Genomic DNA, 27973 nt, shown 5'->3' with positions numbered 1-27973 from the left:
TAAAGATAGGAAGAAGAATGCCAAGTGGAAAGACCAGGGAAACAAAGAAGATTCCTTGGTGCAGATGGGCTGCATGTGTCAGTGCATCCTGTAGCCAGTCTATGTCTGATTCAGAATGTCTACCCTGCCATCAGTTTGCAGCCCACTTGTTCAGCTCCCGGACATTGCCATCTCTTCCTGATGTCCTTCATCTCTGCCATCTTCACACCACAGTTCCTACATCTTACCTTTCCTGGTAATGTACAGAGTTCAGACTGAGGTCTTTTGGACGAGGAGCCGCATTAGGACACTTCCTATCAAAACCTCCTACACTTCATCCCCTCTCCCCTGAAAAACATACCACATATCCCCTAGTTCTGCCTTCAGAATATGCAGAGCAATCTAAGAAAAGCATTGCAAGATGCCTATTTTTACATCACTTGGATCCCTGGATGCGAATCACAATTTGATGCTGGCAGTGAGATATGTTTTCATTGTTTTAAAAAGGATGGAAAAGCTGATGAGTCCTCACTTCCATCCATATATAACAGAGAAACAGCGATGCTGTGCATTTCTTTCTTCACTATGGATGAGAAGACAAGATATTTGTAAAGCTGAACAAAGAGTTGAGATGCTATAATTTAGGATACTAACCTTTCCCTAGGGCAGTGTAGGCAGGTCTTCTGGCTTGCTAAAGGATTCAGAATTTGCAGAAGGCTAGAGCCCTTTGGCTGCTGGTGATCATTCTCCCAGGCTTCTGTAATTATATGCAGGGACTGGCATTTACAAGGTTGGTAGAATTCCTGCCTGACTTTTCAGAATGGGGCTTTGACAGTTGGCCAGCAGCACCATAAACCACAGGATGAGCATCTTCTTGAGGCTTAATAATACAAGACAATTTATTGGAAGGGGCTGAAACATTGGCTAAATAGTAAGTAATATGGAGCATTTTAAGAAGATTGCAATATACTCAGGCTTTAGAATATAGAAGCAAATTCAACTAAAAAAAAAAAATTCCTCCCTTGCATAGGCTATTCCCTGGTACCCTGAAAATAGACATGTGTCAGTTTTTCCTTTAACAGTCACTCTGATGATGGAGTGGAAGACATGCTGAGATGATGCAAAGAAAGATGGATGTACGGTTACTTTCTATGTTAATTCAGCTGTCAAAGGTTACAAATAGTGCAGCCAATGGCTTGATACAGGGTGGTTCTTATAAACATGATTTGGCTAAAATCAGCAGTTTGGATACAGAAGTAAGAGTGAAAATGGATACTAGAGAAGTTAAAAACTCCTACTGGCCATCAATCTTTGGGACTCCATGAAGATCAGGAAAAACTTCAACCCAACTCGTTCCTCTTCTTCCTACAAAAGGAAGCCCGATTTCACAAAGTCCCAGACCTAGATTACCAGCTACAGGGAATCAACGACTGTCTCAGATCAAGAATAATTTTTCTACAGGGACAGTCCCCATGGTTATCCAATCCCAAGTGGTCACCTGTAAACACATGACCATATGGGTAACACTAACCTGAGGGAGGGTGGACACAGAAGGAGTTAGAGCAGAAAGAGGAAAGAACAGAAGTGATGTAAATACAGAATACTCATGTATAAAACAAAACAAAACAACAACAACAACAACAAAAACAGAAAAAAACATTGAAAAAAAGGAAGAGGCTTGGAACCGAAGTTTGAAAATGAGATTAGTGTATAGATGATTCTAGACTGAAATCTCAGATCCAATGGATTCCTAATTCTCTATACTTGTCCTTCTAGCCTGTTGCCTGGACTGGCAGTGACCTAGATCTTAGATTAATTAGGCTGAGTGTTGCTAGACAATACTCAGAATCTCTGTGTCCCATTTTTTGAACCAGGAAGGTAAGTGTCCAATATGACTTCTCAAGTGGCTTGAATGCCAAGAGTCTGTGCCTGTGGTCTTAGAAAGAAAGAATATATATATATATATATATATATTTAGGATATTTGAGAAAACCAAAACAAATAGTAGGTTTCTTATCTCTTCATTACAAGAAATGGGATAATATTCCTCAATGTTGCTTATGAAGGAATAGTTTAAATGATTGTAGGGAAATGTGATTTATGTTATCCGTGCTGCCTTACAACACAGAAGTTCACTTTCAAGACCACTAATAATGACTACTGGTTCATCTCTCTTATTGAATCTTTAATTTACTTACAAACAAGTTTGAAATGTTTCTGTATAGTTTCTAGGGCTTACATAAACTGTAGGGAGCCTAGAAGAGCAAGTTGTCTACATTGGGAAACATTTTAGTCCCATGGTAATTGCTACATAAGAGTCAGAGAGCAGGGCATGATGAGATCACTGGTCTCATTTCCAGGCAATTGGACTCAAAGGCCTCTGAGTAGCAGCAAAGGGTAGTTAAATGAAAACAATGGTTATTCAAAGAAACCACAGATAGAGGCAAAATAACACAACAGAGAGGCTTTTGTGATAAGGAATGGCTAGTTAGAGTTCAAGGCTCTTTCAAATGGTAGAAAATTGGGTACTGGTATTGGTTCTTCTTCAGACTTTAATCTATAGTACTGAACACAGCCCCAAACCCTGTACAGAAAGGAGTTCTCAGTCCAGTGGGAGAACAATAATGATTAGTGTAAGCATAAAATAATATATACGCTGACACCATCAGCAAACAAAATTGTCCAATACATATCTGTATGTCTGACCTTAGGACAAACTCTTTTATCATTTATATACATTAATCTCTAGTACAAATTCACGTGACAGGCATTACTAACTCCATTTGACAGCTGAGGTTACTGACACATAGAGAGATTAATTAATCTCCTGAGGCCACATGACTAATAATAAAAGGTTTTAGCATTTAAATGTAGATCAATGGGACCCTGAAATACATATCCAAGGCCAAGGGATATTTTTTCCAGTGTCCCATATGCTCCAGCGAGAAAACTACTATACTGATAAACAGCATTGGATTGTGCACAATGACACAGACCATATAGGTCAGTGGACTCTAGAGCTATCAAGAGAAGGAAGATTTTGGAGAAAGACACTAAAGGCAAGGGAACCCAATAATGTAAGTGTGGATGGTTTTGTGGAGTATTTTCTTAATTGCAGTTCTGTGTTCCATTCATTGTTACATAATCAAGCAAAATACCATGTGGTATATGCATAGAGCAGCATACCAATAAGTGATATATGTCACAATGTGGATGAGTCCTATACTATTATGATAAATTGAAAAATAAAACACGTATAAAATGCCATGTATTTCTTGATTCTTTTTATCATAGATATTGCAGAAGCAGAATCTGAATAGATGAGTTGCCTAAGGCTTGGGAAGAAAACACAGATGGATTTGATGCCTAATATGGGGCATTCTGGGGTCTGACAAACATTTCCTAAAATTAGATTATGATAATGTCTGCATAGTTCACTGAATAAACTAAACACACTTTAAATGAAAAACCTCTATGTCAGTGGGTTATATTTTAATAAAATTGCCATGTGAACTGTTAACTGACTGTCACATAGAAGATGAAATCATTCCTTAAACAGAAATCAATGTGTAGTAAATACCAATGTTTTCTGAATGTTGGTCTGGGTTTCTGGAATGGAAAGGATGTGTTAGTAGCCACCCTCCTTACTGTTTTATAGCTTCCTGTTTAGGTTTTATTTGTTGGAATAAAATATTAAGACTCCGCTGCATCTAACACCAGTTTAGGTGCTGGGACTTATCAGATACAGAACTCAGTGCTCAGCTTCAAGATACAAGTCCTGATTAAAAAAAAGAATGGAATCTTCAAGAACAGGAAGGTAGCTTTATACAGAAAATTCCATTGATAGAAGAGAGACCCAGTTAAAATCAGATTCATTTATAACATTTACAAATGGACATAGATGAACACATCATGGAGATGAGGCAAATTCATGTTGATTTTGTTAATTTCAGTTCAATTTGTAGTCACATGCAGGGAACTCTTGTTAATCATTGTTGAACGGGAAGATAAGTATGAAAGTGTCTCACTTAGTTGTAAACATTTTAAGAATTGACTGCAGAGTGATATATCACAATTGACTCTTACAACAATACTTCCTCTATGACCAGATTCTGTCTTTCAACTCTGATTTCTCAGAGTTCCTAAATTCGTGGGATACTGCTTCAGCTTCTCAGGGCCCCTGAAGGTAGATTTATACTTTATGTAACCTTATGGGCTGAGAAGACACAAAAAACAAATTACTGTAGGTTCGTCCAACGACTTCTTTGAATATGGGCCAGAATGACAGTACAGGAAACTGTACTGCTACTTATGTATCCTCAATATATTAATTTTAGCATCAACTAGCATCCTTGAGCCTTTTCTAAGAAATATGGGAAACAAAGAGTGTAAGGGTACCTAAGGCAAGACCTGAATGTTTAAACAGGATAGCTAATGATCAAAGAATAGGTTACTGTTCAAATGCCTTAAAAATCTCTTCTTTTGAAAATCTAAGTGTTAAAGGTAACAAAGGCGCTGTAATAAAGTGGATACTGTTAAAATTATCACCTATTCTTATAAAATAAGCAGCGACTCTAGGTGATACTATTCCTAAATTAACCAGAAATGTCCAATTTGGTTCATTGAATCACCATGTTCCATGAGTGGTGAAGTCTGGAAGTTTGTCAAGATGCATTCTTCCTCTTTTCTCATGTGACAGAAATATAGTCAAGCAAGTGCATTCTAAGCTAGTTGAAACTTTCACACTCTGTTTAACGCTGGTCACTGAAAGCCTTATCTTGATTGGAAGGTACACAAATTAACTTATCTGTAATCAAGGATACTGATAGAGGCTCCGTTCTCTCTCATGATAGATATAGATATATGTTTATAGAAAGATAAATAGATGCTATATTTTAGAGATAGATGAAAACTAAATTAGATAGATAAATAGATAGATAGATAGATAGATAGATAGATAGATAGATAGATAGACAGACAGACAGACAGACAGACAGATAGATAGATAGATAGAGACAACTGACATCAGGCTAGAGAAGTCAATGGAATAAATGTCATCATAGTAAATACTTGACCCCACTGTATATTCACAGACCCTTAAATGACAGAGGAGGACAAATCCTCTCATAAGCACAATGCTTGATTTGGATCTGTTGGCAAAGAGGGGGGGAAAGCATTTACATTCAGTAAGCCACAGAATTCTAGACACACTCTCTGTGTTTCTCTCTGTCTCTGTCAGTCTCTGTCTCTCTTTCTCTCTCTCTCTCTTTCTCTACAGCTTAGCTTTACCCTAAGTAAAAGTCTACATTTTGAGTGAATTCCAAGATATATTTTAAAAATAGAATCATTGACTAAAACTGGACTTGACATAAAAATCACTGTCCTGAAGAAATAAACATACTTGACTTCTCTAAGAACTGTCAGAATTATTTTTTAAATCTCTTCTCAGGACAGCTCAGCTATGTTTATTGAAACTTGCCCTTTAGATATAAGTATGCCCGAGAAACAAGGTAAATGACTGCTCTTCCACTTAGGGTAAGAAAATGTGTGGGCATACAGAAATTTGAAAATGTTTTCTGTTCAATTACTTGAAACATATAACCCAATCTCCCAAGATAAAACTATGTCTCATGATTCTGTGTATGTTGTTTCTTCTTTTCTTCGGTTTGGGTCATGTGCTCATGGGTAGTAGTGTTACATGCTGGGTGGTTAGATCTCTATGGAAATACCCCTCTGGACACACAAAGAAATGTGTTGTTTAGATGATTTGGAATCCAGTCCAACTGACAACAAAGACCATTACCATTGCTACCAGGCAAGATTCGCCATTCCAGACTGCTATATCAAAGAGTAAATTCATTGACATGTGGACAGTTCTGAAATTCTCCCAAGAAGATCTGTAGGGGGCTCCTTCTTGATAATGCTCTAGTTTCCAAAGTGTCTGCAAGGCATACTCACATGTACTGTGGAAGGTGCAGGCTCTGAGATGTGCTAGAGCAATTTTCCTGGATCCTTAAAAGTCTTCATGTTTTAACATTTCTTCTAGATGAGGTCATTTTTAAAACAAAATGTAAAATAATCATAATAAGTAGCATGTAAGGAAGGGTTGGTTCGGAACTCATGGTTTCCTTTTAAGTCCTGGTCAGAGTTGTACTTTGGCAAAATTACAAAGGGACACATACTTAAACATGAGTAAATGTGTAAATAAATAAATAAATAGAATGCAACTCAAATCACCTTTTTGAGTAATCATTAATTTCAGTTGAAGCAGCATAGTGGGCAAGGTGGGCCAGCTTCCCACTGTGTCCTCAGTACACGCAGAACCAATTTCAGTGGAGATCCTGAGAGAGCCCCGCCCATGCACACTTACTGCCTTTCTCTATACAAGGTAAACCAGCAAACATCTTTATTAGATACTTGAGAATGTTTTCTAATGCATTCTCTAACATGACATAAGGCTAATGTTTTGCTTTGGGTTTCTATGATATCTTTTTTTTTTTTTTAACTTTAGAGATCCCTGTAGCTTAGAAAATGCAAGAAAGACCTCTGTATCTTGTTGTGTGGGATGTGTATATAAACAGTAGTGTGTCTGAGTACATTGGCTGAACTTGTCTATCCAAATCAAAAGGCCTCTGGAGCAGCATAATACCTGGGATTTTGTTGTCTCAAGCTAGCTCTGTCTACTGTGTCATAACAGTCAGCTCCTAGAACATTCAAATGGATGGGACTGGGATGGGTTTGGCACAATTCCTTTTCTCAGGGCAAGTATGCTACACTGATTCTAATGTCATCTGCTTTGTGGAGCAGTGGTTGAGTCAGGGATTGCCAAGTGTAATAATGCTGCCTATAGTGGGTATAACTTGACAAGGATAAAAATTCAAGCCTGCCAGAAGGCAGATTTTTATGAAAGGGAGACAAATCATTATTAGATCACCTAAAAGGAAGTTTTCAAAGCAAATGGAAATATCAAAGGGAAGAGGAAAAAAAATCTAGGAGGGAGGGAGGTAACAGAGATGAAAGGAGGGGCACATACCTTTGTCATTTTCCCCCCTTGGTTCCCAAATGCATTACCACAGAAGGCTATTCATTCCAGCAAACTCAGAATAATACCACAGTGGTGGCCACACCTTCTCAAACCTGCCAGCATTTCAAGCACACAGAGGGAGGCTTGCCTCCAGCATGGTCATCAGGGAAACACCCTCAATTTCTTCTAAGGCAAGACTGTCAATTTAGACCACAGCTGTACCGAGAAAAACAAACAAACAAACATGCAAACAAAGAAAAAGAACCCAAACACACACACACACACACACACACACACACACACACACACACATCACATCACATCACACTTAAGGACATATCACACTGTTTTCGGTTGTGTTTATTGAGAGCAGAAATAATGACCCTAAATATCAATATCGGTGAGGGGCTCTGTTAGAAAGTTGCGGCCAGCAACACTTGGTAAGGGATTTTGAAAAGAATAGACCTTGCATTCCAGCAGATACAATGAGTACATATGGGAGCTACTTCAGCTAAGCAGTGTTGTATTTGTCTGCTCAGGTTTTCAGCCAATAATTCATTGTGTAAAATTCCTTCCTCTCTAAAAATACCCCCATCATATGCAACCACGCTTCAGATGTTTGCCTTTTTCTCCCAAGAGACTATTTATTCAATTTCCCAGTACTCAATGGACATAGATTTTTGCCTGGACTTCATATCAGTTAACTCTAGCAATTCTCATAAAACCGACTAAAACTATTTTTGCCATTTGCTTCTAGTAAAAATTCCTTTGCTCTGTATCATGTCTAGTCTTTTGTCTTTTTTCTTTTCCTTCTTTTTTTTCCTTGTTAAACTTATTAGCACCAGAGTATCCAAATGGGGCTCAGAGGGCAGAAGGCACGCATCGGATCTGAAAAGTCCATCAGAGAAGTTCAGAATTGTCCCTCTGAGACTAATGTGGCTGCCAACTCAGATGTTTAACAGAGATCCAGAGGGTTCGCCTCACCTGGATCTATTTTTCTAAAAGTAACACTGGCTTTTCTTTGGTGCCTTCCTAAATGAGGCTTTTCATCCTGAGAGTAAGCAGGAGGTCTGAGGCCCTGGGCAGCTGGGCTAAAACCCTTCTGCAGCGCCCTGAAAGGCCCCGTGGTAAAGTCTGCTTTCTCCTCCAGGGAAACTTCAAAGGAGGCAGTCTGCTGCAACCATGTGGCTTCCTTAAATCAGGTTGGAGCATAGGGTAGCTGTTGTCCTCACCTGTTTCTGGGCCACTCCAAAGCTTGCCTCCCCAAAGTTAAGAACTAGGAAAAGGAGTGGGGGAGGGGAGTGTCTCCTGGGGCTGCGAAGCTATGAGTGTTGGCATTGGTCATGTTCTGGGGATGGAATATAATAATCCATCTTAATAGTCTCTGTCAAATGAGGATGCTGTGGAAATCACGTGGGAGCTAGAGTGTCTTGGCCATAACTAAACATTTTCAAAACATGAATCCACTTCATACACAAATTCCAGAGAGTAGGGTGGCAGCTCTTTTGCAGGCCAAGTGTTGGTACACTCAAAGTAAGGAAGTGACTGATAAATGACAACTACAGGAGAAGCCTGTGAGGTTAGGCAAGTTAGAAGTCACAGTATGTTAGCCCCCTGGCCTGTATCTCCCACACTGACTGCAGTCCCAGTAGCTTCGACAAACCACAGAGGATTCTTGGTAAGGGAAATGCCCTGTTCACTCAGCCTGGGCTCTCCGATGAGCAAGTTCTGTGTCATCATTTGTGCCTGTCATAGCTACAAACACCAACTCCATCTTGAGGATTCTTTTAAGAAACGTTTCTTTTCTCTAAATCAGTGGAGTTTACCAACCAAGAAAATGTCCTTCGGGCAGGGTGATTATAGATAACCCAAAGCATGACATATTTCAAAAAGCAAGAAGAAATGATTTTGAAAGTTTCGGCCACAGCTATGCTTGAGGTGATGGATATATACAGTCTTCTTTGAACATTGTACAATGTATCCATGTAGCAAAGCATCCCAGCAGAGCAAGTGCAGATGTATAATGTTTGTGTTTTTTATATCAAGAGAAAAATCTTAAAAAGAAAATGGCCACTGGTTACCTTTCTCTGCCTGTTATTTTGCTTATCAAAGATTTATTATTCTATATCTCCAGTTAGGCGACAATTCGTGTTAAATTATTACTATCAACAACAAATATATTTGCTAATCAATGGACACAAAGTGTCCTGCTGGGTATGGGTTATGCAAAGTAGATACATAAGGATATTGTGATTCTAGAAGAAGCCTATATGTTAGCAGGTACAGCTTGGTGGTATCATACCTGCCTAGAAAGTACAAGAGGCTTGCCATTTTGCACCATGTCATAATAATGATGATGATAGGAATACAAATTGGCTATGAGTATAAAACTTATTCAGAAAATTGTCTGGGATAATGTGAGGAAGTGTATATATGTCATGTATAAATCCTCACGTATTTCAGGAGGTGCAATAATCTCTAAGGCCTAGACATTCAAGGCTTCCTGGAGATTGAAGTGCGACCTGTTCAGATATGCCTAGTATGTTTCTTTTTGTAGTACGGGGTAGAAAGCAAGGATGGAGATCATGCAGATAGCATACAACTTTGTCCTGTGGATGCCTGTCTCTGTGTGCACGGGTATGATAAAGGAGTGTTTTAAAGAAAAAAAAATGGGGCCTTGGAGCATGTTATCCATGTGTTCTGAGATTTGTTAGATGTGAGTTACAGAGGATGTATCAGGATGGATGACTATCATATGATGATCTGAAAAATATTCTAGTCCTGACAAATATCTCATCAAAATAACTTTTATGAATTAATTAATTAACTAATTAAAAACTGTGCAGCTGGGCACTATGTTTCACTCTTGTAAACCCAGTACTCAGAAAGCTGGTTCAGCAGAATCACAAGCTTAAGGACATAGTTTCAAATATCAAAACCAAACCAGAGCTGGTGCACACTAAATTGTTCTTTAAATCATACAAAGGTGTATAAATCACACAAATCTGAGGACATTACTTTACAGCCTCTCACAGAGGGTTTGGGGTCCTCCCCTCATTTTGAAAGTATGATGGTTTGAGGGAACATTGAAAGTGCCTATTGTTCCTGGGAGGGAGAATGAAGACGAACTCAGGAGTAATGGAATGTAAGCCAGAACTCCTGAGCAGATGGGGATCATGAAGCAAGTGGCTTTATGAAAAATTAATCTAGCACGGACTACATTATGGAGTAAGAAAGGCAGTGAGTGGAACCTATGATTATTCTAAAATTTTGCTCAGTTGTACCAGGAACTACAAATGTTGAAATTTTTCTTTGCTTGTTTTTAGGTTATTTTCCCTTTGTAGTCAAAGTCTACTTTCTTTAAATACATTACTAAATAAAACTTCCAGACACCAAGAAAAAAATTAAACCAAGCAACTAATTAAGGAAGAGGTACTACCGGAAAAGAAAAAGAAAAAAAAAAAGAAAGAAAGAGAGAAAGAAAGAAAGAAAGAAAGAAAGAAAGAAAGAAAGAGAAAAAGAAAAGAAAAAGAAGAAGAAGAAGAAGAAGAAGAAGAAGAAGAAGAAGAAGAAGAAGAAGAAGAAGAAGAAGAAGAAGAAGAAGAAGAAGAAGAAGAAGAAGAAGAAAAAGAAAAGCATTCAACAATCTATGCATCCAGCCACGGGATAAAAGGCTAATCAGAAAGCTTTGCTTTCTCAAGGAAAACAAGTGTGTCTTTTAGATTGCCTTTTAGAATGCATCATAAACTATGGCATCTTGGAGTTTCTACAAGTTACTGAAATAGATGTCATGGATAAAATCTGAACATGCGTCTCTGGTCCTAACTGCCATGGGTTTCAGTCTCATTGAGACATTTCTCCAAACAAAGAGAACTGAGATGAGAAGCCATAATTTGAGCACTGTATTCTTTGACTTACCATAGTAGAGATGTCTCATCTTGCCTGGTAGCAATAGCAATGACTAGTCTTCATTGTCAGCTTGACTGGGTTTGGAATTACCTGGGAGATACATCCTTCTGTGTATCTGTGACGTATTCCCATAAATGTTAACTAAGAAGGAAAGTCCTACCCTGAATGTATCCAGCATTGCTCCATGGGTTGGGGTCCTAGTCTGAAGAGGAGGAGGATGCCAGCTGAGTAGCATTCATGCCTTTCTGCTTCATAACTATGCATACAACATGACCAGCTCTCATGTTCCCACAATCAGAACTTCCCCACTGTGAAGGATGATACACTCAAGCTAAGAGCCAAAAGAACTCCCTGCCTTCAATAAGTTGCTTTTGCTAGGGATTTCTTCATAGCAATAAGAAGAATTAGTAAAGCCCAGTCCTTTCAGTAAGTTAGTATGAGCCACACTGTTGAAGTCCCAACTATCCTTCCTAGTTCCTTCTCCTCCCAATGGGATACTTGAGCTAATTGCAAAATTTCCAGCCATGTTCTCTCTCTAAGAATGAATTCTTGTCCTTCTGGAATGAACACTGGCCAAGACTACATTAGATGGGACTTGGTATTCTCTTTCTGTTCTGGGGTCTATTTTAATAGTCACTGCTCATCTTCCTTTTACTTTTTCTTTCTAGCTACTCTTCCTATTCACAGCACAGCCTATGATAATTCTTTGAACATTACCATCATTTTTTTTTCAGAAACAAAAGGACGGCTGGCTTAATCTGATCACAGACAAAGAGCTCAGTGCTGTAGTTTAGGCAGTCCTGTGTTTGTTTGTTGTTGGGGAGAATTAAGATTGTTATGAAAGAATGGCCTCACAATGAAACTACCATGTTTGCTGATACTGGGCCACATTCCCCACCACTGAAGGCTGGAACTGGGCACATTACCACCTGCAAAGAATGTTTCCCTTGAGCCAATAGTTAAGATTCATAGGTGGGCATTTGTGAGGAGGGAGTGTCATAAAGGGAATATACAAATGGCTTGTACAGCTCAGCCCCTACTTGCCCATTTCCAAAGCTTGGAATCCTGATTTCTAAATTGTAGTCAGAAAAGGAGGAGGAGGTCCTGCCTTAAATGTTGAAATGTAGGACCAAATCTTTGGTCACTTCATTTTATTTGCTGGGACATTTTTTATCTTATTCTAATTGAGACTTTTAAAGGAATACTATGCTAAGAAAAAGTTCATCTCCCACTACTTAAAACAACCTATTAATAGTTCTGCAAGAAAACATTTGCAGATTATTAAAATTATTTGTTTTTGTTAACAGTCACTTCTTTGGATATCATAAAAGCTTAAGTTACAGATATATGTTTGTGTATTTTAATGCTTTTTTGTAACTCACAATAAAACAAAGATGCCAGGCTTTATTTATATTATACATTTTCTGAGAGAAAATCTGACATTATTAAAGAAAACAACTTTAGAAGCCAACTTTGCTAGGGCATTTTTTTAATGTAACAAAAGACTTAGAGATGCCATGTGTCAAATCATTTCATCTGGATGTTCAATGTAACCAAATTCAAGAACACAAAACAATCTAAATAACCCTCTGGGGTTCCTTGGTGGAATTTGACATGCATTTTCAGTCTCTGTGAGTCACAGAAAAATAAATTCAGGGAAGAATCTTGTATTTTTCTAGTTAACCATTACCTATCCCCCACCAATTTGACAACAACAACAAAAATTATGAACACCATCAAATATTAAATAACTTACCATAAATGCCTGTTGAAATGCAGGGGAAAGCCTGTGAATAAACCACAGAAAGAAGAGTAAATTTTAAAGAACAGCTTTGTTCAATATCATCATATAGACTTCTATTCCCTTGATAGTGAAATTACTTCCATTTATGAAGTTAGCTCAGACCTGTGATTTCAAGTATTTAGATCAACTCACAAGACACAGATGTTAAATGTTCAGGATTCTCATAAGACAATTATTCAGAAGAAGCAAGATTTGACTACCACCAACCCCCTTAAGGACTCTTCAGCTAGAGTGTCCAAAGCATATTAATGGGGAAAGGTCAACATATACGTAATTCAAGAATTTTACAGCATTTACACTTTCATAAGGAATTGAAAACCCAAAGATGGAGTGAGAATTGAAAGCTTAGTATGTGTTGAATTAGACAAAGAATAGAGTTTTACCAGGTTGCAAGGCAAGGGACTTGGTCTAAGGGTCACTGAATATAATGAGGATATTAAAAATAGGGTCATGTAACAAGAATTATTTGTACAGACATCCCTTGATCTCAAATTCCTGTCCTTGACATGAGGAGGATGCCTTCAGATTAGCCCCAACTAGACATCTCTTATCACCAAATGAAACCTGCCATTGCATGAATGGGTTACATCTATTCAAGTTGTTGGACAAACAGCTATAGCTATCCCCATACAACCCAGGGTATTGTCAAGACTCTTGGAGAGTCTCCATAAACTGACAGTAAGGCCCTATTTCTGAGGACAATAAAAATATAACTCACTGAACATGGAGAAGAGAAGCAGATGTTAACCTAGAACCTTTCCCTCTACTGACTAGCATTCAAGGTACTAGGCAGTAGTCTGCGGGCTGCCAGAGGAGAAAGGTAAACACTAACCCAGCTACAGACCTTTGATCACAATGGTGACCTCTTTCCAAAATACACTGCTGCTGTAAGGGCACAAAACCATTAGCTAGAACCCATACCTGATACTGCTTGGGTAGCCAAGAACCTTAGACTAGATAGGACAGAGACACAAGAGAAATCAAAATACTACAGGTATACTAAAGTAAGGTAGCAATAAAATTTCTAACAACCTACTGCTATACTCATAGATCACTGTCTCTCTCAGCCATCATCAGAGAAGCATCCTCCTGCAGCAGATGGGAAGAAATACAGAGCACCCACAGTGAGACAATATGCGAAGTGAGAGACCTTGGAACACTGAGTTCTACATGAGATTCTTTAAATCCTTCCCCTCCAAGGTCAGAAAGAGGAGGCAGGAAGATTGTAAAAGCCAGTGGAGAAGGAGTACAGAACAGAAACAAGGCCTTCCAAACACAGCAGGACTGGCCTAGGAATTCCCAGGATGCACAAGGACTGCACAGGACAATGGGGTCCCAAAGGCTTGTTGGACTATTAAGAGGAAATAGTTTCTTACAAGCTATATACTCACTAATGATGACATCTACAGTGGATAGAGTGATGCCCAGCAGGTTGTTTCAAAGGAATTACTGGCCTAGAGCTGGCCTTCCTTATCTCAGCACTATTGATGTTTTGAATCATATACTTATTTGTTCTTGGAGGTTGTCCTGTGCATGTCTGGAGTGTTCCAGAACACATCCCACTAGATGCCAGGGACAATTCTCTAGTCATGATGATAAATACTTAGATCGTTAAATGTTCCTTAAGGGACAAATCACCCCTTTTTGGAGACCACTGATCTAGAGAGCTTTCTGAAGACAGCCTTTCATGAAAAGACTTTTCAGGAACTGTCTTGGCTACAAAACGATATCAAAATCAGAACCTTGACCCTTTGGGGGCAGCCCTCACCAGTAACAGATCAATGAAGGGTACAAAGGCCTGGACATCTTGGCTTCCTCAATGTAATAATAAAAGGCTCTTCTTGTATCAGAGCTCAGCATGGTGTCAGCAGGACCTGGCACTGGGCCTGCCTCCCACTTCTCCCTTAGTCTACTGCAGCATCTTTACTTCTCTGCGCCTCAGATGCCAACCCTGAAGTACTTGTTAACAGACATGATCACTGTGTCTCAGAGTCTACTTCCTGGAGAATTCACCTGAACTAACTGCCTTCCACTTCACTTTCAAGTCCAGTTACATGAATCGTTTCCCCATCAGATCTAGCAGAAGAAAGAAGGCACTGGGCAGAGGAGGATAACTGTTACATGCCTGGGCTCCAGTCCTCCCTTGGAATCAATCATGCAACTGTCTAAGTAAGTCTGAGTGTACGAAATGCCTTGTCGGTTTTAACAAGGAGAAATAGCTTCATCCGCAAATGACATTGTTGCCTTAAGTGTGAAGGGAAATGATAATGTAATGGGGGATGACTTCGGTAATATTATTGTGTTAGCTCAAAGAGGCAGTGATAAAGCAGAAATGGAAATGTAATGGCATGCAAAATTTATGTTACATAAAATAAATTTGAACATAATTCATGTAAACCAAATTTCTACCATTAATCACACTTTATTGCAAAGGAGGATTTTGAAGAGAAAAAGGGAGAAGGAGGAGGAGGAGGAGGAGGAGGAGGAAGAGGAGGAGGAGGAGGAGGAAGAGGAGAGAGAGAGAGAGAGAGAGAGAGAGAGAGAGAGAGAAGCTAAGAGATTTTTACAGTACATCCATAGACTATGTTCTTGCCCATAATAAATTTACAATGTGGACACCAGAAATGAGAAGCCTAAGATGTCTTTATTTCAAAGTTGCATTGAACAAAACTATCTCCCTCAGAACTCCTCTCTCATGGAGAGATGTGAGATTGTATCCAGACACAGGCCAATTATTTTGTTTGTTTGAAGTCCTTTTAACTCAGCAGTCACCTATAGAATTTGGGAAATGACATCAGTATCCTAATTTGTAAGACTCTAGAGTCTCCTCCTGGCAAACTCTGAGACCAATGACTCTGTGTCAATGGAATCTGATCACAGTGCTGCCAGAAACCTGCTTCACGGACTTTGGCTTTCAGCTAGGCAAATTTTCCTTAACCAGAATATGCTTGCTCTTTTGGGAGAAAAACAGTTAACCACTTGACTTGGCATGAAAAGAGAACTCTTCATTTGTAAAGTTGTAGATTGGACTACCAAGTGGAAACCACTTCTTTATCTTGGAAGGTCAGTTTTGCACACTTATAAATGCACTGGAATTGATAAGTCTATGGATTCTGTGTCCCATGTTGGTTTTGCCCCTGTCCCCAGTTTTGCTCCTTCTATCTCACTAACTAGAGGGCAAGACCAGGATTTCTCAGCCTTCTTAGTTGACTGTAATGTTGCCTCTCATCACTGACCATAGGCCCTTATACTAAGTGCTTTATTTTCTCTGACCCTTAATGAGAACAGAAGGAATTTTTCCCTCATCCTTAATCGTTGTCAAACCATGCACTCTTGGAAAGCAGTCTAGCCATTTGATATGCTCCACCCATTTTCAGTTCCAAGGGAGGGGGTCCACTGACTTAAGTAAGTAGCATAGGGCACTGGATAGCCAAAAGGAAAAACAGATGGACAGTTCTGGTATCAGTAACCAGTTAATGTAATTAACTATGAAGTGTTTCCAACCTTGGAGATCTTTCAGTTTCTGAAACAACACACATATTTTATGGTTCATTCCAGTTTGGGTAGATTTCTCATTCTTTGCAAGCAAATAACATTTCATGATATACCTTCTGTTTAAGTGTTTTTAATTATGTATTACATTCCACTGAATTGAGGAAGCTGTCACTTGCAGGAAACTTTGTTTTGTTTTTCTATGTTCTACTAAGAAAAAGAATGCTCCATAGGTCAAAATACAACATGTTTGCTTATCATTTAGAATTTTACTGAAATTAGTATGTTTAATTTATTAAGATAATTCTCAGAAGCAGATCTTTGCAGCAGGCACAAACAATCTTTTGATACTGACATGGCACTGTCACCTACCAAGTTGATTCTTGAGAACTACGAAACACGTGGCTCTGGGACCACATGCTGGGTACACCTGGTAAACTTTATTAAAAAGGAGAAGGAAATGATTATTTACTGAATTTCCCTCACATTTAGATAGCAATACTTCTGCATCACTCCTTTAATCTTTAACTTGTCATACCTAAGTTTTTCATCATTCTATTTTTGTCCTGTCCAGAATGGTAAACGTTTAATACAAGCTCTCTGCTCTAGCTTCTGTATGGCTTCTATCACTCCTTTAAATGTTTGTAGCTGGTTCCTTTGCTAATGCCATAGTGTCTGCAAAGGCCTTCAGACAACAGCATTAGAAGCTAAGACATAAAAGTATTTTCAAACAGCCTTTCATTCATTATCAGCCAAGGGGACACAGGTGTCTAGTAAATCCACCAGGAAAGACAGACAACCAAGTACTCAAGACAGAGCAACTTTTTAAAACTGATAATATATTTTTTTTAACTTAGAAGACAGAACAACTTTTTAACAAGTATTCTTTACTGCATGAATATCCAAAGTACAAAAGGGATTCTACTGAAGAAACTGGAATATGAGCACCATGTCTTAAACACAGTACAATCCAGAGAACAATACTTTGTCTTTAGTTGTACCATAGTTCCCTCATCCAGGAGTCAGAGCACCTTGGAATTTATGTTTGTAATAATAAGAATTTTGTCAATCCAACTTATCATGTGATCCACTGACAGCTTTTTCTGAGACTCTAATACATTCTCTGAAACTTTTAGCCAGTTCTATTATGTAAGACATTTTTGAGGTGCCACACATAAATTATGTGTTCTACATGTTAGTAGGAGCTACATAATCCTCATTGCTGTCTTCAAGTCTTTGTCCCTCCTTTCAGCCATATCTATTGTTATAGGATTTTCTCAGTTTTGCAATGGATGAAATGATTGTTCCGACTCATCTCTCTACTCCAAATTCATGTACTGAAGTCTGGATCCTACTGCAATGATACTTGGTTGTTTAGGGGAACCTAGATCATAATGCAGAGTTCTCACAAGTGAAAGGATTTTCTTTGTGGATCTAGACAGTTTTGCCCTTTACTATTATGTGAAGACACAAGAAGAAAATGACTCTTTGCAGCCTTCATAACCTAAGTTGACTAGCACCTACTTCAGATATCTCAGCCATCCAATATATCATTACTTGTTATAGCACCCTCAAGTGACAAAGAGATCCTACTGGGGTAGTAATCAGATCTGAATGTTTATGCCTGTTACTGATTCACTTGTTGAAATTTAAATGTACTGAATAAAAAGTCTACTTTTACTAGAATGAAAGAAATTCAAGATGGTGGTTTTGGTGAGAGATTAGGTCAAGATGCAAAGTCCTCATAAATGGAAATAGTGTCCTTCTAAGAAGGAACATGGCAGAGACTCTTTTTCACCAGTGAAAATAGTTAAGAACTAAGGCTACAGTCAAACAATCTTAACTAGATACCAAGTTACCAAGACCTTGATGATAAACTTTCTAGCCTTCAAAATTGTGGCAACTAAATATATGTTGTTTAAGCCTTGTAGCCTATAGTATTTGTTACAGTTATATGCACCAACAAGGTCAAGGTCTATGATTGCTTCCTCATTTCTTGAATGATAGAATCAAGTACACGATTTAACTTGCTAATGTGATAACAATGGCCATTATGTTTGGGTCTAAACTTTTACATTCTTGTCCTTGGAGGAGGCTCATGGAGAGTATGGTGAGGGATATATGCTTCTTGCTGCTCCAGGAGATCTGAGAGATAAGCTGAAATGAGTAATAAAATCCAACCTTGGCCCAATTGTGCTACAAACCATCCTCTGGCTTTGTGTACAAGAAAGAAATGCTTCCTGGTACAAGCCATTGAGTTGACGAGTGGTTTGCTACATAGAATTGCTGTATCAGTGGCAATGAAAGAAATCTGGTCAAACTTAATATTATTATAGTGTACAGCAACAAGGGATGCTGGATTCCCATTGAAGGCGTTGAGATGAACTTACCTTGGACATAAATGTATTAATATGTCACTCATAATATTAGGTTCACCAAATGTGGGAAGTGGGTGGTTAAAGTTCAGCAAGTACTGGTGGAGTGATGAGAAATTTAAAGAAGGGACAAGAGACTAGGATTGTTTGCTACTTAAGAGTTTGTGGCCTGTACAAAATGTGTCTCAGTTTCCCCATCTGAGAATTACAGAAAGAATTGAAGTACATGCCTTATCCAGCCATTCAATTCTATAATGTTATATTTTAAAAGAAAAGCACAAGTGTTATTATGCTAGGAAGCAGCAGCATGACCATAATAGTGGATATCATTTCTCTAGTTACTACTAAGCATCTTACACTGAGCTCAAAGCTCAATGGACATCACAGAATTTATTTCATGAACAGACAGTGATAAAGCAGTCATTGCTTTCTGTTTGTAGAATCAAGCTATGAGGGACAGTGGCCAATGTTAGTAAGGAAAATTAAGAAATTTGTTTATTTTCTTGCCTGCAAAGTAATTGATTTTTTCTTTTCTTTTGATTTTATTATCTCTTGGCTTGGTACCATAAATCTGTCTCAGACTATAGTTAAGAGATCACAGGCCCCAGAGATTAACTTACTACTATTATTCTGCTAAATGGACTTAGTTTCAAACTACCCTGTACATTTATATCTCAAATCCTATAGATTAGTACAGGTCTCAGACATTATCAGAGAAGCTTCTTAGTGCAATGGGCAGTAAGTAGTTAACACAGAAACAGAACCTCACAATTAATTCAAGGGCAGAGAAGTAAGTGTCAGAGGAGTACTGAGTATATACAAGTGAGATGTACGTATCATGCCCCTCCATCCAAGGCTCAGGGACCTTCTAGAAACAGGGGATAGAGAGACTGGAAGCCCTAGAGGTCATAGGAGACTAGAGAAAAACATGTCTTCTGCCCATCACAAGACATTGCTCTCAAGCACTCAGCAGCTGTGGTGGCCATCAATATCCTAGCATGGAGCCAGAAGGGGATCACGAGTGCCAAGCCCTATCTGAGGAATTGTTAATATTTAATAGCATCTGGGTAAGAAAGACTGCTTTCATTAAGAGTGTGACCGTGAAGTGTGACTGCTGTACTCCAGTGGATGGTCCCACCATGAGCACATATGCACTACAAACTGGACTCCATAGATTATGTAACTATATAAGTATAGATGCGTGCATTACATACATGCATACAAGAACATATATATATAGAATTGGGAGGTATTGGGAGGTGGGGGATGGACCTAAAGGGAACAATGCATTAAAATATATTATATGAGACCTCAAGTTAGGAAAAATATTATATTAAATAGTTCTTAATATAATACAAATAATGCATGAATACAAGGCTCAAACAAGATAGGTATGGGCAGATAGTAGAAGATACTTCATCAGTTATACCCCTACCTTGATCTTACCACACGAGCAATCCTCTGAAGTGTAACTACCAAATGGTATGGTGGACATTTTCCCATCCCATTCACATGTACTCACAAGGTCCTCTTCTCCCCTCGTTTTATTGAATCACTTTCTACCACAATTTCAGACTAGATTTAGTGGCTGTGCATCCTGGCACCAAGGCCAAAGGTCTCACTCTGATCCATCTTTACCACAATTTGCAATCTTCCAGTCCCTTTCTTCCTCTGATTTTTTTTTTTTTTTAATTTTCAAAGCATGATCTTTCTTCTGGGTCTTTGGCCTTGCCATCTCCTCTACCTGGGACCCTCCCTTTCTGAGATGTCTTTATGGATTTCTTCCTTGTTCCTTTTAGATCTCTAATCAGTTGTCACCAACTCCACTGGCCCTTCCTGCCTTCAGCCAAGTTACTATTTTTCACTTAGTCTTCTGGGTACTTCCTTAAGCTGCTGTTACCATGAAACTCAACATTTTTCATTGCCTTCCCAATTTCAATTCCACATCCCACCCCTGACCCACTCTCACAGCCTAAGATGTAAGAGCTCATGACAACCTCTGTTTTGTTCACTTTGTCAATAAACATTTACTGATAGATTCATGAATAAATGATTCTCTTGTATGATATATACAAATGTAGTAATATGTACTGGCTGTTTTTGTGTGTCAACTTGACACAAGCTGGAGTTATCACAGAGAAAGGAGTCTCCCTTGAGGAAATGCCCCCATGAGATCCAGCTGTAAGGCATTTTCTCAATTATTGATCAAGGGTAGGAGTGCCCATTGTGTGTGGTGCCATTCTTGGGACAGTAGTCTTGGGTTCTATTAGACAGCAAACTGAGCAAGCCAGGGGAAGCAAGCCAGTAAGTAACATCCCTCCATGGCCTCTGCAGCAGCTCCTACTTCCTGACCTGCTTGAGTTCCAGTCCTGACTTCCTTTGGTGATAAACACCAGTGTGGAAGTGTAAGTTGAATAATCCCTTTCTTCCCCAACTTGCTTCTTGATCACGATAATTTGTGCAGGAATAGAAACCCTGACTAAGACATCATGTGTGTTTTCTGACATAATTTGGAATATATGTAATATTTTGTGTTCTTGGATTGCAATATTTATATTCCAGACCATGAGGAATTTTGAATGCTAGTGTGTGCTGAGATAGCTCAGGTCTATAATGGCTGCATATGATTCTATAGTATGGGCCTATTTATCTTCTCCATACTGTTGAGCACGAAGATTTAGTTTGTTTTTCTATAGGAAAATAAAGAACCCACAAAAACTACACTTAGTGCTTACTGTACTGTGGTGGGGGACCATTTCAAGAAATAAAATTCACCCATTTAATGATAAAGAGAAGAGGATAAAGAGAAAAGGCACGTTTGAAATTTAGAAAATACTGCAAATGTCCTTGTTTGTTTTCATTGTGCTCTGTATTAACAAAAAAAAAATCAATTCTACTTCTTCCTGGCATATACACAACTACATCAAAAGGATACTACTCCTTAAACAAACAAAAACCCAGTTCTAATATATATATATATATATATATATATATATATATATATATATATTCTTCTGCATGCATTTCTGCATGACAGAAGAGGACATCAGATTCTATTATAGATGATTATGAGCCACCACGTGGTTGCTGAGTATTGGACTCAGGACCTCTCAAAGAGTAGCCAGTGCTCTTAACTGCTCAGCCATCTCTCCAGCCCAAAACCAGTACACTTGCAAATGTAAATGCCAAAATGTTGCACATTCTGTTTAACAACTGAGTGACTTGAAAACCACTATAATGGCCAGTTTGGTGTTCTGAGTGCAATGGAGGGGCTTATCTATGCAACATAATTATAAGCAATAACTCGACTGCTTTTTGTTTTCTTCATTATACCTTTCAAATAGCTGTCATAAAGTCATTTATTGCCAGCTGCTTTCATGTTTATAATGATACAACTCCATGCAGTATAAAACAAACTATTATGTTGCCTTGAATAGTACCAGTCCCCTTCCAAACTTTATATTATGCAAGAAGACAGCTGGATTAGTTCCACTATGAATTTATTAGGATGCAAAATGTTGGAACCAGCCAAGGGAAGAACTTGCTTTCTGCTTGAGCTTGCTCATATGAGTGGTAGAAATGTTTTACTGAAAACTCTGCATATGTGAAAGTGGAAACGGGTCTCCATAAACCTGCTGAACCGCAAAGAATGTTCATTCCATGCCATAATGCTCACTCTGTAAACTCTACATAACGGCAAAGGAGAGCAACAAACCCCAGCAAACCAAACCTTCCCATACTAACAGCAATTCAATTGTGTTTTATGCTGAAATCTCTTACTGAATCAGAGTGTCCCCTAAATGGTGACTTTCAAATGACCTTGTTCAATTATAGTTCTGTAAAGATCCTCATTTTCTTCATGATTAAGTGCATGTATCAGGCAAATTTGACAACTGTGGTACCCAGGGGTAAGGAGTGGCTGGGGATGCCCTTTGGTAAAGCTGCTGCAGGGCCCAGGGGAAATTGAGATAAGAGTCAATCATTTTAGATCCCCTGAGAAGTAAATTACCCACTTGAGGCTGAAAGGCCATAGCTCTCAGCCACTGCCATCCCTAACTGTGCCTTCAGAGAGCAATTTCCTGATTGAAGAAGAGAGACATGACCAGAAGAGCCCTGTGCACACAAAAGTGAAAGACAAGAGTCAAGAGTCCTGGCTGCAAAAACACCAGCCTTGGTGCAGGAGCTCTAGATGCAAAGACTTAGAATTGTCCTTACTATGCCCACAAAAGACACACTCAGTACAGTACCTCAGTGTGTATGTGTGCCTTATACAGATATATACAGGCACATTCACTCTCCCATGAGGACATTTGTGGAGGCCAGAGGTCAAAGTTAGACTTGGTTTCTCACTGAACCTAGAGCTCCCCAATTAAGCTAGACTGGCTGGCCACCAGGGCTCAATTATCCACTTGTTCAATCCTCAACCTGTCTGGGGCTGGTGTGGCAGACACGGTGTCTCTACATGGAGTCTGGGATCTGAACTCAGGTCCCTGGGTAGTGTACCAGGCACTATATCAACTGAGCCACCTCCCTGTCTCTAGAGTGTCAAGCTTCATCATTCCCACTGTCCTATGCATACATCCCAGAGTTTGCAAGGGATAATACCAACATGCTGGCATTCATTTTCCAGTACACACAGGAGTAAGTAGTCCCATAATGAAATGTCCTCCCTCCATCTAAAAGCAGCAAGTTAGTAATTATTTTTTAATGACTTACAGACAACTGGTATACACTTCTGGACCCTTTTCTCTTTGGGAAAATGCTGACGTATCACCCACATTGTCCAGGATGGCCTCAGTGATGGATGGAGAGTCACTTTCGATTCTTTCCTGGTATCTACCATCCTTTGCATGCTAAACCGCCACTGAGGAAACCATTTCCTACTAAATCCTTTTCCCCTAACATCTTTTCAGAGTGCTTTGCTTCTGGGAAACTAGTCTGAAGCATTTGTTAATGTTGTTTACCTCTGTGGCTGGCAACAGTACTTTTACCTTGAAATATCCTGGAGGTTATTTTGGAAGAGATTCTTTTTATTAGGAATTAGTAAGTTGACTTTCAGAAAACAAAAAAGCAAACAAACACCAGCTGCCAACTTAACATAGCCTACATGTTTCAGAAAGAAAAAAATGATACCATTGTTTGGCTATCGTTTCAATGCGTCCTCCAAAGTTCATGTGCTTGGTGATCACTGTGGCCATGATGAGAGGCCAGGAGAACTTTAAAAGGTCAGCCCTGGTAGAAGGCTGTTCATGCCCTGGAGTATTGGCTTTGGAAGGGATTAATAAATTTATTTCATGATTACTTTCACGGCCTGGAATACTTGCCATTGTATGAACAACAAACATGGTCCCTGAGTATCTCTAGCTTCCTGTTTTGTCATATAATTGTTCCCTCTGACCTTTAACCATGCTGCTGCTATGGTATGTTATAATGGAACAAGAGGCTCTGCACCAGTGCCTGGGAAGCCAACACCACATCCTCAAACTTCCTAAACTCTGAGCTGACAAGTCTTTTCTTTGTGAGGTGCTCAGTTTATTTCATTATAGCAACACTGCATGGAATAATACAGGTGGGGTTTGTTCTTTCTCATTCTCAAAGTAAGACTTAATGGGCATTACTAATATCATTACCCACAGAAGCGATGAGTACGGTCCCCAGAGTCCCACCGTAGCTAAGGAACGAATCTCAGATTCATGCACTGATCTTCTGACTCTGAATCTAAGCCCTGGGTACTGTAGAATAGAGAGACACTGAAGTCAAAGGAAGGAGAGATGAATCCATGCTGAGCACCTGAGGGGTTTGAGGAAGGACTGATTAGATATAAGAGTTCTTTGACAGTGTCACTAAGATACAGCAGCCCTTTCGGATGCTATTTACTAGGAATATATTGTCTTTTTTTTAAAAATTGCTGTTGTTTATGTTGATATGGTTTAGGTACCAAGTCCAGGCTGGTCTTAAATTTGTAATCCTCTTGCCTCAGCATTATGAGTGATGCAATTCATTTGTACATTGTCACATGAGTTCTACTAGATTTTTGACTGAACACAATTCACCCAGGAGGCCGAAACCAGAGTCTATATAGTCCAGAAGGTCTAGAGTGGAAAACTGTATGCCTAACAAGTTTCCAGGGCTGATATTGGCTCCCAGGGCCACACTTTAGGAGCTATGCTCTAATTGGTCCCTCTCCCTATCACTGCTGTATCACATAATTGCATCTTATGCTATGTCCCCATAGAGCCAAACGCTCTCCCCTGGGAGGAGCTGAAGTCGTTTTCTGTGTTACTAATTCCTCAGGGGGAGCACATAATTGGAGAGGAGCAGATTGCCAGTTTGCCAACACATATGTAGATTTTGTGCCTGCAGATTTTTTGACACCTCTCTTCTGTCCCTTAAAATGTCAGCATGTTCCCTCCACAAATTGGGCGATTCTACTTCAGCCCCTTTACAGTTCCGTGGTGTGAAGAGGAAAACATTATATAAAGAAAGAGATGGGTTTCCATGTGAATACAGTCGGTTCTACAGCCAATTATATGTGCAAACACCTGACTCCACATCCTACTGATGAGAGGCAGGTGAGTCTTCTGACTGTTGCTTGGGGCCTAAACTCCACTATGGCTTGTGAAGAAAGAGGGCTTTAAACAAATGAGTTGTGATTATGCAGCTTGAGTCAATATGTAAAGGTAATAAATTCCTCTTTCCTTAGACACAAAGGAAGACATTAGTCAAGCCTAATGCACACTTTATATTTAACAAGGGAATTAATTAGGGGATAATGAGTAAGAAAGAGATGTCTAAAAGACACACTCTGTAGGATCGCTCATATAAAGGAAATCCAGAAAGGAAGAGGGAAAGGAAATCGATTGTCCTCATATTTTTCAAGTTCAAGAATTGCTACTCAGATCCCTAAACATGGTTGTACTTTGTGGACCCATCAATTGCTGTAGGAGTTTTTCCAAAAGGAGTCTATTATGAAAATGAGTGGAAAAAAAAAAGAACACTATGAGGTACAGTTTTTCCAGCTCAGGATAAAAGACACGGGTTAGTTCTACATATTTCCTTGTAAATACTACATGAATACACCCAGCATCATTCTGAAACCACTTGGAGGGAGCTTGCAGCTGGTCATTCACTATCACCAGAAGGTTCTTGAGGACTCCTCCTGCATAGGAAAATATGCAGGACCAGTATCAAGAAGGTAATACACCAGCAACTCACTAAAAAAAGAGCTGAAACCACACTTAAAACATCCTACTGGGTTGTCTCATCCAGCCTTGACATGGGGGTTTGTGTCTGTCATATTGCATCTTGTTCTGTTGCCCTCAGTGAGGGGCCTGCTGTTTTCTAAAGGGAAAAAGAGGAGTAGATCTAGGGGGAGAGAGGAGGTGGAGAGACTTGGCAGCGTGGATGTGTAAAATATATCTGTCTCAGATATATTTTATGAAAAGAATAAAAATTCCACTCCTAGGGAATAAACTGAATCCTTGTGCCTGATTATGATTCTGGTGGCAAAAGTGGTGAAGTCAGACATTACCTTGATGGGAGGCTGAAAGGGATGGATGGCAGGATGGAGAAATTTCTGATTGACAGGCAAACTCCTTTAGCGACCACTAAGTCTGCTCAACTTTCACTCCAAGGAGGTATAGTTTCACAAAGAGTAAGATTTTATTTTTAACAGAATTATCACAAATGCCCATTAATTAAGAACAAGCAAAGATAAACACATCTATAGCAAGTTGTACCTCTAGCTCAGAAAAACAAGAAGAAAAATAAACAAAAGCTTATTTCAGTTTGACCCCTACCCATAGTAGTCCTCCTTCTCTGTGTTTCTGCTTTCGTGTTTTCCCTGAAATTTGATACATCCTTCAATGACAAAAACAGCAAACACAACAACAAAATACCACCAATGATTTAATAAAAAAAATGAATACTGCTTACTGCTACTGAGGCTATAATCTGTAGAAGGCCTTTGGTGATAAATTAAGTGGCCAAATATTAAACATATTTCCACTGGTAATTTTTTTTCTGCAAGCTCCTAAAAGCTGTTTAAGGTCCTCATCATATCTCTGTGTTCTCATCTAAGCCAATATTTCCTCATGGGAAATTTAACTCAAACCCAGCTGCATTGGATGGCCTCCCTGTTCTGAAGGGAAAAAGATGAGTAGTGGATCTGGGGAAGAGAGGTGGAGGAACTGGGAGGATGGCAGGCTGTGTTTCAGACGTATTTTATGAGAGAAGAATAAATAAAAAGAAAACTGAAAAAACGTACAGCTATCCACGGCTTGCAGCTGCCACCAGCAGTTATTTGTTCCAGTTACCCTGGGCACCATGTGTCCTACCATAGGTTTGTTTACCTTCTCCAGGGATAGAGAATTAAAGATAAAGAAAAGAGTAAGATACAGTGCTCCTCAAACTTCAGTGTGTCCAAACCTGGGCAGTTTGCTAAAGTGTAAACTGGTTCCGTGAGTCTGAGGTGGTAGAGATTTCAGATTTGTAGTGAGATTCAGGATGATATTAATGTCATCAACTGTGAATGTTTACTGAAGCAAGTAACCAGATGACTAAGGCACTTTGAGATCTTTCTCAAGATACACACTGTCTTCATTCCAACCAGGGAAAGATAGGAAAGGGACGATTGTCCATCCCATTTCAACCACTGATACCTGGAGAAAGCCTTCCAGAAATTAGTGATCAGCCAGGAAGAAGCCAGGTGATGAGGTCTATGTTTTCCTTCCATGTTGGGGCTTTTTCAAGACAAGGCCATGTTTAAACACATACCACTCTCATCCTGTGTCCTTCTTATCATAGGATGTGCCCACCCCTTTCATAGCTGTTGACAGTGAGGCAGATTTGATTATTGGTTCTTTATCCATGACACATCTACATTTTAGACACATAGTGAATGTGTTTCTGCAATTTACAGTGACAAATTTGCACCAACGATGTTGTTCCTGGGCTTAAACTGTAAGTAGAAGTACAGTACTCAGCAAAGAGAAGTCCTGTACAAGATTTGTTCCTTCTGCTCCTTGAATCTTCAGACCAGCAGAGATTCTTACATTGAAAATGACTAAGAACATCTCCAAGCAGGAATGCCTGCCTTGAAAATCTGGATAAGTGTAACTTCAAGTAAGGCTTGATCCAGGTGCCCAGTAGTGCTTCTCTCTAAGGAGACCCTTTAGCTTAGGCAAGTTGCCTGAGAGGAAGCACATATATGCATATATGTAAATGTGTAAATGTGTTAATGAGAACGTCACATGCTTTGGTGCTTTTGTTTGTGAGTGAAAACAGGAGGTGAGATGGCTCCTCTAGCCAAATTGCAAGTGAATTTTCTCAGGTTTGGAGAAAGGCTCTATAAATGGTTTCCTGAGAGCTATTTGTACGCTAACTACTGTG

At 39.2% G+C, this 27973-nt stretch overlaps 1 protein-coding gene across 12 annotated transcripts in view; it reads right to left on the bottom strand.

Moving 5' to 3' along the window:
- Window positions 1-27973, bottom strand: part of Macrod2 (mono-ADP ribosylhydrolase 2) — a 1997664-nt gene that overhangs the window by 655644 nt on the left and 1314047 nt on the right. For all 12 annotated transcript variants that reach the window (XM_006500246.3, XM_006500249.3, XM_017319283.2 and 9 more), the window contains one exon: window positions 12669-12699. In XM_006500246.3, coding sequence (XP_006500309.1) covers window positions 12669-12699 — 31 coding nt within the window. The remainder of the gene's footprint in view (window positions 1-12668; window positions 12700-27973) is intronic.

Source organism: Mus musculus, chromosome 2 (assembly GCF_000001635.26).
Source record: "Mus musculus strain C57BL/6J chromosome 2, GRCm38.p6 C57BL/6J".
NCBI classification, from domain to species: domain Eukaryota; kingdom Metazoa; phylum Chordata; class Mammalia; order Rodentia; family Muridae; genus Mus; species Mus musculus.
The sequence above is the reverse complement of the archived record's forward strand: the minus strand, read 5'-3'. Positions and strand labels throughout refer to the sequence as shown.